This window comes from Rhinolophus ferrumequinum, chromosome 24 (genome assembly GCF_004115265.2).
Source record: "Rhinolophus ferrumequinum isolate MPI-CBG mRhiFer1 chromosome 24, mRhiFer1_v1.p, whole genome shotgun sequence".
NCBI lineage: Eukaryota > Metazoa > Chordata > Mammalia > Chiroptera > Rhinolophidae > Rhinolophus > Rhinolophus ferrumequinum.
The window spans coordinates 6,719,831-6,732,023 of NC_046307.1; the positions used below are offsets into that span (position 1 = coordinate 6,719,831).

At 37.4% G+C, this 12,193-nt stretch overlaps 1 protein-coding gene across 1 annotated transcript in view; it reads left to right on the forward strand.

The window, feature by feature from the left end:
- Window positions 1-12,193, forward strand: part of ADAMTS19 (ADAM metallopeptidase with thrombospondin type 1 motif 19) — a 226,830-nt gene that overhangs the window by 40,445 nt on the left and 174,192 nt on the right. Inside the window, exon 3 of the mRNA XM_033096500.1 lies at window positions 8,695-8,860. Within this exon, the coding sequence (XP_032952391.1) occupies window positions 8,695-8,860 (166 nt within the window). The remainder of the gene's footprint in view (window positions 1-8,694; window positions 8,861-12,193) is intronic.

Sequence of the window (12,193 nt, forward strand, 5' to 3'; positions counted from 1 at the left end):
CCCCTTCATGGTACTTGGCACCTGAATACATATTATGCATATATAACTTTTCATTGAGTAAACAGGACTCTAGGGATGTTATAATAAAACAGGTGGTTTTTTGGGGGGAGGGAGGTGTTCTTCTTTCTGGTATTGTTTACTCTTAGGTTGGAGAAGTCCCCTGGTCAATTTAGTCGCAGAAAGTCTCTGTTTGCTAATTAAAATGTTTATTATATAATCATCCGACAATCCAAATTCACATAAAGTTAAAATTTCTCTGGCACACGCAGTCCAGGCTTACTTCGAGGTAATAACATGCAGTGAGGAAGGGGTGATGAGGCCAGAGCCCTCGTTATTTCCCCACCTAGAGCTTTCATTCCTTCTGCTCCGCACTCGGGGCTTCCTCTGTCTCCTCTAGGACAGAAGCTGCAGGGGAGGCGAGACGGAGGAGCTTAGGTGACTGGAGGTGACGTGGATGGTATTGCTGAGTGCTGTGTTTGATAGCTGCTTAAAATGAGCACTCTCCATCTCCCAAGGGCCACATTTGTGGGTTCCTGGGAGGTTTTCCTCTTCAGAGGCGCCCCTCAGTCCCTGGGACCTCACACTTGTGCTTGGAAGAGGGTTAACTCATCTTCTCCGGATGGTCACTTTCAGCTCCTGCCTTGGCCCCTAGGTGTTGGATGAATGGAATGCTTCCAGGCTACGTTTTAACCTTGCTTTTTCTCATGAAGTAGGACACGGACAAAAGTAAGTGTATAAATCATCAATGTAAAGCTCATTAACCAATGATCATGGAGCAATTATGTGTCATTTTGACCCAGTGTATAGGTAACACATTCTCTCGGCTCCGAAAGTGTGAGTTGGTGATGGGTCTTGCCAGCCTTATTGGCTGCTGCATCCTGAACTCTGGCTGTACAGAGTTGTACTCATAAACATTTTGTTGTCTAGAGAGTTGAATGAATGCATAGCTAATAAAATTATGATACATTTAGAAGCTAAACTATTCAAGGATTAAAAAATTAGAAAGATTATTTAATACTATTAAGAAACAAAATAACTATGAGGCTATTTCTAAATGGGAACATAAAGTAGAATATAAGACTTTAACATTTTTTTGTTTTAAAAAGATTTTATTGGGGAAGGGGAACAGGACTTTATTGGGGAACAGTGTGTGCTTCCAGGACTTTTTTCCAAGTCAAGTTGTTGTCCTTTCAATCGTAGTTGTGGAGGGCGCAGCTCAGCTCCAGGTCCAGTTGCCGTTTTCTAGTTGCAGGGGGCACAGCCCACTATCCCTTTTGGGGCTCGAGGAGTTGAACCGGCAACCTTGTGGTTGAGAGCTCACTACGGGGCCATGTGGGAATCGAACCAGCAGCCTTCGGAATTAGGAGCATGGCGCTCCAACCACCTGAGCCACCGGGCCGGCCCGACTTTAACATATTATGCATGTGTATAGGCAACACGCACGCACATGCATTGATACACACATATGTACTTAGAGTAAAAAGAAATATACATTCTATTTATTCCATATGATAGGATTTGGGATGATTATTTTCTTTACGTATTTTAAAGGTTTTGCTATTTAAAAGTTCAGGTTTTATGATCACATTTTAAGAAAGAAAATAAAGAGAATTAAAGGAAAGGAAGAAGGAAAGAAACATTAAAATCTGGAAATATCCTCCCAAATCTGCCGTGGGGGAGCTCTGGGGTCTCCGCCATTGGAGAAAGCCTGGAGATGAAACCCTCAGCCCACTGAGAAAGCCAGTGTACTTTTGGCAGCTTATAAGTCTGGTCACATAAAACAGTCAGCTTCAGATAAAGTTCAGAGTCTAATGCAGTATTTTTGTCTTCTGCTTTGTGAGGGATGGGGCCTGGCCTTGCTCTTGATATCAGATTTTGGACATCTGCCATCTGTGAGGTGTTGTGCTTGACGTCAAATCCTTAGTGCAAAATTTTTTAAAGATGAGAGTTCTTTGGAATAACAGTCCGATGGCAGGCCCAGCCTTTTCCAGATAGCCTTACAAAGCAGCATGTGCCTGAAGCCAGGCAGTCTTTGGTTTGAATCCCGTTTCGCCACTTACTGATTTGTGACCTTAGGACACAAAATGTCTTTTTGAAACTCAGTTTTGTTTTCCAACGCTAAAACTGGTGAAATGAGCTTATGTGTCCTTGCTGTTGGATAAAATGTAATAACTGACGAAATGCATATATAGTGTCTGGCACACAGGCATATCAATTTCTTATATTATTGTTTTCATATAGTAAATATTTTTGCATAAGTTTGAAAAGGGACACGTAAAGGACTATTTTTTTTTCTTTTTTTTTAGCCTGGGAAACTAGCAAAAAGAGTCATGAACAGGGGTCCGAACTTAGAGCAGAGGTGCTAGTTTGGGGAGAGTGATGGTACATGGTACAACAGCAGTGAGATGAGAAGTGACAGACACGGAGCGTGGTTCTCGATTGGAAGCAGTGGGCTGCGAGAGGGCATTTGGGAAATCATCTCTGTAGAGGGGGTTATAAAACTGTTGGGGGTGATAAATGCAGAGAACAATTGCTGACCAAAGACCTGCCTCCGAGTGAGGAACACGACCTGTTTAAGGAAACAGAAACAGTTGCTAGAAAAGAAGAAAACTAGAGCAACATAATATTTGTGGAAGGGAAAAATGGTCCAGGTTCAAATGCCTTAGGAGAATAAAGGAAAGGAAAAGGAAAGGACACTGTGGGTGGCCCAGGACAATTTCTGGAGATCAGTGGGGGAAACTATAATGTAGTTGAAAATGTAAGTAGAATATAGGTAGCAAGCAAGTGTAGAGTGATGGATTAAAACCCAAAACCACTTTGGAAATTGGGAGGCTTAGGTTGTAGCCTGGACTTTCACATGAAGTCTGTGATTTTAGGCACGTCTGCAACATTTCAAAGCCTTGGTTTTCTTGATTTTTTTAAAAATTAAAGTTTATTGGGGTGACAATGGTTAATAAAGTTACATAAGTTTCAAGTGTACGATTCTGTAATACATCATCTATATATCACAGTGTGTGTTCACTACCCAGAGTCAGTTCTCCTTCCATCATCGTGTATTTGACCCCGTTTACCCTCATCTCCCACCCCCTTCCCCCTTCCCTTGTGGTAACCACTAAGCTATTGTCTGTGTCTATGAGTTTTTGTTTATTTATTTGTTTGTCTTGTTCCTGTGTTGTTTTCAGTTTTATATCCCACATATAGTGAAATCATATGGTTCTCGGCTTTTTCTGTCTGACTTGTTTCGCTTAGGTTTTCTTGACTTTTTAAAACTCCAGTGATGGCCGGATGATTTCTAAGTTTCCTTCTTCCATTGTAGTTTCATGATTCTTTTCAAAGCCCTTTGTCAGGGAAAGAAAACAGAACAATGTTCATGAGGTGGTCACCCGCTGCTTTTCCTAAAGATAGACCTTGGGCACACAAGGAAAGCAACACTGGAAATGCCAGAAGGAAGAATACACTGAGTACAAAGCGACATTCCTTGAGCAACTGCTACGAAGCAAACCTTGCATTTGGAAGGCACGGAGAGAAGCCCTGTAGCCAGAGCCTTTCCTGAAGTAGCTCATGGTCTAATCAGAGAGACACAAAAACAACCACCTTGGTGGATTTTAGTGCAATAAGGAAAGGTCCTTATTAGTGTAGACGTGGATGGGGGAGGCAGTCATTCCTTTGGGGAGAGGACAGGGTTGGCTTGATTTTGAAGAAATAACTCTCCACAGTGACTTTCTGGACAGAGAAAACAGCATGTGCCGTGTACCAAGATGTGATCATCCAACTAACAGTTATTCTGAAACATGTTAAAATAGAAAGTTTGTTCTCACAATTAAAATTTGTTTGTTATGGTTGCAAATGACGTGTAAGTAGTAAAAATAAAGCTGGAGTGGTAGGCAAGAGTTTGTCATGACCTTAAACCTTATCTATCTTCATTAAGGATTTGGAGTTTATCCCTGTCGGCATAAAGGGAAAACATTGAAAGGATCCAGTCGGGAAGAGTATTTTAGTGTGATAAGACAGTAAGACATATGTGGTGTCCGAGTGTATTTTCCTACAGATTTGTGTGTATGTATAGAATACACAAATGCATGAAAAATCACTTACAGTAATATTGAAAGGGACATTTTTTGAATAAAGCATAAAACAAACAGTATAATTTATGTCAAGCCTATATTGTGCTTACATTTTAAGCTATATAATGCTTTATTTACTTAATGAGATATACATTCTCACATTACCATACAAGAGATACTTAGGAAAATAAAGTCAAACTTATATAGAAGTTCAGATCATGAAGAGCATCAGACATTTGTCTAAAATGTTTTTACAAGCACACACCGATGCCAGATATTTTCAGCAACTGCTATGACTGTTGTTTAGAAATAAAACACTTGTGCTACTTCCAGTATGTCACTAATTCTCTAATATGTCTTATAGTCCGGCAATAGCCTAGTTATCCTCAAACCTTCAGGATGTTGACTTTCCTTCTCCTATCAAGTACTTTGTCATTCGATGTTTTCGATTATATGCGTTCGTTTTGTAGTTTTGGGCTACATTTCCGCAATTCTCTACTCAAGCCAGGCATCTTCCAGAACTGTTCCCCAGACCCAACGTCCTCTCTTCCCTCGCTTCCCATTGCCTCCTCTCACAGGGAGTGTCCTCTCCCCAGTCTAGTCCAAATCCTGCTATCCCTCAAGACGCTTCTCCATCCTGAGATTAGAATGATGTAACGCCTTTCTCACGTCCTTTAGCACTTAGATATTTAGTTCTTGATAATGCCATATCTTTTTAAAAATAAGGTATTATCAAAGACTCTCAGAATACATAGTCTGAGCCTCAGATAAATGCCTTCGGCCGGTCCAGTGAAAGGTTAGCTAGAAAACCAAGGTTCTGGAAAATAAAGAAAATTTCCAGAAAGGAACATGGAAGAATGAAGAGCACGCTTGAGGTAACCAGAGCAGTGCGTCAGTTCTGGGAGTGAATTGGAAGAAAGGCAGTGAAGGGGATGGGTTTAACCAAGCAGGAGTGGGAATGAGAGTGGAGAATGCCATGTTGCTTTCTAAATTTTTAGTTACTTTTTAGTTATGTTTACATTAGAGCTTTAGAATCTGTTCGACCATAATTAATTTAAATTTAAACAAATGAAACATTGAGATTTGGTGAATTGAAGCAAGAATATATAAAAATTCGTGCATTGTCTAAATCAAATTTCATGTCGTGATGAGAAGTTGGTGGCATGTCAATATACCTGCATGAAGATCAGTGTTAATAGTTGTTTTAAAAAGCACAGAGGCATCTAAACAGACAAAAAAAAATATCAGAACCAGTAAGAAAAGAAATGGCAGGAAACTTATTTTCACATAAGTGATGGTCAATTTGCAAAATACTGAAATTCTTGCTAACTTGTCAAATCAAAGAATAATATTCATGAGAAAAAAAAACAAAACACAGATGCCACCCTATGAGGAAATGTATATGATGGCGGAAATAAGGTAGGGAACAACTGTCAAAATTTCATTTCCAAATATTTGCATGAAATGTCTCCAAATAGTTAAAATCATTTTGAAAAATCCAAGAAGGGCAATCTGGGAGAAAAACCTTATGTCGTTTGCATTTACTTTAGATACTGAATTGTGTCATATTAATTCACATAATCTTTTCTTTCGTTTTAAAATCGAAATATTTGCAATAAGTGAATACTGCCTGGTTGTGGACTGTTGAACACAGGGGCCGTTGTGCAGAGGAGTTTCGTACAGATTTGTGTTCTTGCGTGGCCTGTAAAATCACAGTGCAGGGAAAACAATTTATTTGATTACCGGAAAAAGCAAGTCCTTTGTGGAGACATGGAAAACCTCAAGATTTTCTGCATTTCTGCTTTATTTTATTTTACTTTTTTAGGGTGCATATTTCCCTTCCTTTTTTTGATTTGAAAGACATGTATATAACTTACGAAGTGATCCCCCTATAAGTCCAGTACCCCCCTGGCACCATACATAGTTATTACAGTACTATTGACTGTATTCCTTATGCTGTACTTTACATCCCTATGACTATTTTGTTATTACCATTGTGCGTCTTAATCCTTTCAGATTTTTCAGTTCTGCTATAATACAAGTCATTATCTTGAAATATAGCGACCTCAGCTAGAGCACTTCCTGTGCTGCAGGATAGTATTCTGGTCTCAGACAGAAAACCTTTCCCTGCAGAGAGAACACTGAACACTGGGGGCTGAGTGTGCCCCTGAGTGAACTGAGTCTGGCACACTGTGGCCAGACAGTAAATATATATTAAATGAATGAGTCACCATTTATAATTATTCCAACATTTTTTTCCTTTTTAAAAGTGGCCTTCTCATTTTAAAAAACGTCTGTCGATAACATCCTCACACAACAGATAATTCTATGTTTTGAAGAGGTTTCCAATTCTAACTAAAAGAACCCATTTATTTCAGACAATATTTAATATGCTAATAAGTGGATACAAAGAGGAATAAACTTTGCTTGTTTGGACTCTCTGAGCTCTTACTCCACACTCAGATTTTTGGGTCTTTATAGTTATTGTGGGTATTCTTATTAATAAAATAAAAATATGGTGAATATTTATGGAGTGGTTACCCAATATCAGATTGTGTGATAAGAAAAGTACATGTGCTTTTAAAAAAATGAATCTTACAGATAATGGTGCTGTAACTTTCTCATAGTTGCATAGCTAGCAGTAGGTTATGAACTCAAATAATCTTAAATCCAGAATCTGTTCTTGTAATCATTAAATTTTATATGATAGTATGCAATTACATTGTATAGGATTTATTGTTATAAATCTAACCATGCTTATATTCTTTTGAAAGAATGTGTTATGATTTTGAGACACTGAGCATGTTTATCTGAGATGCTCTAACTATCACAACAATTATTATTTTAATCATCAGCCACACTGTCAGTTTCATTAGTGCTCTTGAATACTGACAGAACCTCAGAATCACACTAACATACTATAAGAGTAACATTTCTGTATTTTCACAATCTGGATCCTCAATCCACGTGTAGACATGCTACATTTTAAATGATTATTTCCATTTATAAATCTATGTTATTCTCTCTTTCCCCCCATCAAATTACTCTCTAGGGACAATTTTTTGGGTTTCATAGAATTACTTTAAAATGCAAGCTAGTTTCATATTCGAGAGAATGAAAAACATGTATGAAAAATGAAAGAACTTATTGGAAGTCGTATTAAAATTACACAAAAGATGGCCCAAAGATATACATGTTTTGAAAGAATCATAAGAATAAATCTTTTTTGCATCATCTCCACCCCCAAATGATGTGTACATGTATGTATGTGTATGTGTGTGTGTGAAAGAGAGGGAGAGGGGGAGACCAGGAAAGAGAGAAGGGGACAGACGGAGGTGGAGGAACTGTTATTCTAGTACTAGAGAATTTTGTTGGTTATGTAAAAATTTAATAAAATGAAATTGATGAGGATTTTTAGATTTATTCTTAATGTCAATTCTTACAGAATAAAATGAGGTGGCATGTTGGCAATCACCTGGTCTTTCTGTATAGAAGAAGCAACACACTTTAATAGTTAAAACAAAAGAATAAACCCTCTTCTACACTTCTAAGGAAAACATACCTTTTTTTTTTTTTAGTGTAGATTTTTTCTAATATTCAGTTTGGAAGCATTACTATACATGAAGAAGTAATTATGTTATTACTATGCTAGGTTTAGGTGGATAAAATTAAAATGAACTATACATTTCACATAATTAAGGCAAAAGAGATTTAAGAACTTTGATTTAGCAGATTGGATATGAATAATGCAGATTCTCAGGGATTATTTCTTCAACAGTATTTACTAAAGAGTTAACGGAATAGTCAAATATATATTTATATATATTACAGTTGAGTAAAATAATAAAAATTGAAAAGATTGAGTCATATGTTCTTCCATGTGAAATATTTTCCTAGTTATAATGCACATTTATATTCTAAAAAAGGAAGGAAAGAAATGACTAGGCTTAGCCTCGATATAATAAAAGGATACCTACTTGTTATAAGTTCTTTTTATTGATCACAACCATATTTTATAGTTTTTAGCCCTCTGTCCTCAATTGGCAAATGTTAAAAACATGTCACTGTATGAAATGAAACTTGTTTATGTAAGTGATGCTTTATTTTTTCTGTAATTTATTATTCAAAGGTTTTCCAAATGTTTAGTAGAAGACTTTAAGAATATTTTTATAATAACTTCAATGCTATGTCTCCTACGTTTGCTTTGATATGTTACATGACTTATTTTATTAAATAATGATTGTCAAAAAGTTGGACTGTGTATTGTATGCAATTAAAAACTGTATTGCTCTTCTGTACACGGTGTACATGTAAGTGACCCCATGGGTCTACCAAAGTGAGCCTTTAACATTCCAGAATTTTTACTGTGCATCTGTTGCTGGCATTTAGCCTCCCACCCACACAGGCTAAGACTAACTAAATGAAGTTTATGCTGGTGCAATAAAGTACATAAAGATGAAGTAATAAAATGGGAAGACAGTTACTTTATTATGCAGTTGCTAAAATAGCTTCACTAGAAGAATGTATGCACATATGTGAACGAAAACAGAGTGTGTGTGAATAGGAGAACCTAGAAAGTAGTTTATTCAAATGGTATTTCTTATATATCTTTTTGTGTTATATATTCCAGATGGGATTTATACAGCTCAATGAGGACTTCATATTTATTGAACCACTCAATGATACAATGGCCATAACAGGTCACCCACACCGAGTATATAGGCAGAAAAGGTCCATGGAGGAGAAAGTCACAGAGAAGTCACCTCCTCACGGCCATTACTGTGGTGTCATTTCAGGTAATGCTTTCTCCTGAGAGATTTAACTAAATATGCAATGTGAGATGAATCCTTCAAATTTTTTTCTCTCTTCAGCTCTCCCTCCCTTCCTTCCCCCCTGCCTTCCACTCTCCCACCTGCCCTCCCTCCCTCCTTCCCTCCCTCCCTTCTTATCATCTACCTGGCCATCCATCCACTAGCTTTATCAGTTTTTGTTAGTATGCAATCTCTTTTGGTTAATGGCATTTAAATATATTTATTTTAGACTTGTCTTTTGAGTTTCTGTGAAGTGCTACATTTTAATATAAAAAAATAGAAACTCAAAAGGACTTCAGAGATTAATACATACAATGCCCTATATCTTTCCTGAATTGGGAAGTGTTCCTCATGGGATATGGGTCACCTCACTGGAATAGAAATGACACTGACAGAATTCCAGCTCTCCTGAAATTGATACTGTGAGCTCATGGCCTTATTTTAGTCCTCCCCTGTGAGAACATCACAGCTACCTCCTTCCTTTGACCAGAAGATTCTTCTACTCTTTCTTTTTTTCTCTTTTTATTTGACCCAAGTAAAAGTCATCTTCGAGGTTAAAATTATCAGAGGACTAGGAAGGAGAGTAAAAATTTATTCCTTTGAATTGTATTCTCAGTATCAGACTCCCTTAAATCTGGCAGTTTTCAGAAGCACATAAACATTTCCAACCACCAAATCCTCGCCTCTGTTTGTCTGCCAGTTCTTCACAGAAATAAAATTGTGACTATTTTGTACACTTCCTTACTTCATTTGGCAGAGCTCTATGGCATTAGCAAGAATGGTAAGGGAAATGAATGATTTCTCTTATTTAAGTAGAACCTGAAAGTCATAGCCATCATTCAGAAAATAACTAGAAGTTCCCTGAGGAAACATTTTTAGACATATAAACCGGACATCTCAGTGACTATCCACTGATATGAGAAATATTTCTAGTTAGAATCTAAGGAAGTAGGAATTTATTGAAGAAGTTTTGGTGTAAAGACTTTAAAATTTGACTTGCAGATTTAAAAATTAGGTGTGAATGTAATTAGTGCCAGGATATTAATTCTAAAGTTGGTTATGGTGTTTGAGGCTGGTTTAGATGTAGGAATTATGATGATGGTAACATTTACAGAGGCCATAGGTTGTTCATATCATCAGTTGTCTAGGGTGTTTGGATTCAGAAAGAATTACTGTATGTTTCTGTTTAGATATATTCACCTCAAATTAACTGTGATTTCTGTTCTCTTTCGTGAAAGCTCATGAGATCAGTCTGTATGGGGATCATCTTCAAAAGTGGTTAAGTGGTTTGTCTCTGTCACACAGTTCAAGGCACATGATCAAGTCAATCTAAATAAGGCACACCCCCTTCTTCATTTTTAGAGCTATAAACACAAAAGACATAGTAGCTGGACGAAAGTCATAGCGTGACGAACAAGCAAAAGAAAGGCTTTTGCATCCAGAAATGATAAGAGGAACAACTTGGATTTAGTCATTTAAGTAGATAGCCTTGTATGAGTTATACTGGAAATCTACACTGTGCAACTTTTGAATCATAGTAAGTTCCAGCTGTTCTAATTACTCATGTACACGGATGACACAAAGCAGGCTTTGTGTGCTGTTGTGCCTGGAGGAAAGGTTTCTAGAAAATTCTTAATTTTAATAGGTTTATAAAGCATAAATACATGGTTCGTATTTGGCAAGCATTTCTCATAAAGTTTTAATTATTTTTTTGTTAGGCATAACTGTTATATAATAATTGACCCATTTGGATCAAGCACTTGTGTGCCAGAAGTGCCAAGCTGTCATTAGTTGGATGATTTATTGAGCTTACCTATTTTCAGTTGCGTTTTAAGAGGCTAGAATTTAAAAATTCATTTTAAAATTGACAATCCGTGAAATAAAATATTAATTTACGGTATGTCTAATTGTAGCTCTTTCCTTCTTACTTCAGGATGATGTATTAACATATTAGATGCATGATTCGAATTTGAATAACATGGAAGCATTTGCCTTTGTACAATGGAATTGTCAAGTTTACTTGTATTCAACTTGGTCTTCGCACTATTTCCCTTCATCATTGTAAAGCCTTAGGTATATTAGTTTATATGTATTTATTACATGACATTTTTTTGAAACAGGGACCTTCATACTTTCAGATGATTTTGTCCTGTTCTTTTATTAAAAGACAACATAAAGGTGGGGAGGGCACATGAGCTTGAGGGTCAGCAACCCCGAGTTCAAGGCATACATTAGTCTCACTCCAGCAAGGTACTCTTACTCAGTTCCCTTAAACTTTTGACCTTTAGCTTCATTATTTGCCACATAAACACAACCTGTCACCTGACAGAAACGTAGAGCTAAATGACACAACTCTTTTCTCAAGAGGCGACCAATGTATTATTTTAGGCAAACTGTAAATGAGTAACTACACTGTAATGTGATAAGAAGTGTGAGAGACTCAGTACACAAGATCCCAAGCTTCTGATATTGGGGGGGCTGAGCCTCAAAGATAAAGTAAAACTCATCCATAGCACAGGCAGGAAAGCGGACAGCACGTGCAGTTCCCGATAATGGACTTTGGGGCCAGATGCCTGTGTTCACAGTATTGTGCTACCACTTACTAGCTGTGTGACTTTGGAAAACTTACTTTCTCTCTCAAAAGCTCCATTTACACTACACCAAAGGGGGATAGTGATACCCGAAGCTCAGAGCTGTTGTCAGAATTAAGTGAGATTATGTGTGCAAATGAAAAACGTATGTGAAATTTTTAGTGCATGTTGTTAGTCAAGGAAAGAGCATTTCGGGCAGAAGGAACCATGCATGCAGAAGTATAAAGGCAGGAGAAAGCATCGACCAGGGGAGCAGAAGCCAAATGTCTGCAATATGGTCGTGAGCTAACCCTGGGGAGGTAGTCATCGACTAGATAATGAAGGGACTTGTGTGCCCTGGGAAGTGCTTTATCTGGAAGGCAAAAATGTGGTCTTTGAAGATTTTAAGCAGGCAAGTGACATTATTGATATATATTCCTTAACAGTTTGGTATAAACTTATGTGTATGTGTGGGACTCAGAACAATACTGAAATCATTTCCATACGCCGTCCGTGACGGTTGTGGAGATTATTGTCATTATGTAAAGGATATGATGGACATCATACACCGAGCACTGGTGAACACGCATATTAAAATCTCTTCTCTAACTGCAAGTGTGCGGTATCAATTACGTTGTTTTTATACATGCATATGGGTAGAAAATGGTCTCAAGATTTATGAGATGAAGAATGAGCTCAGCATAGTTGATGCAGACAATGAAAACTTCAAAGGAAGCGACTTAATAAA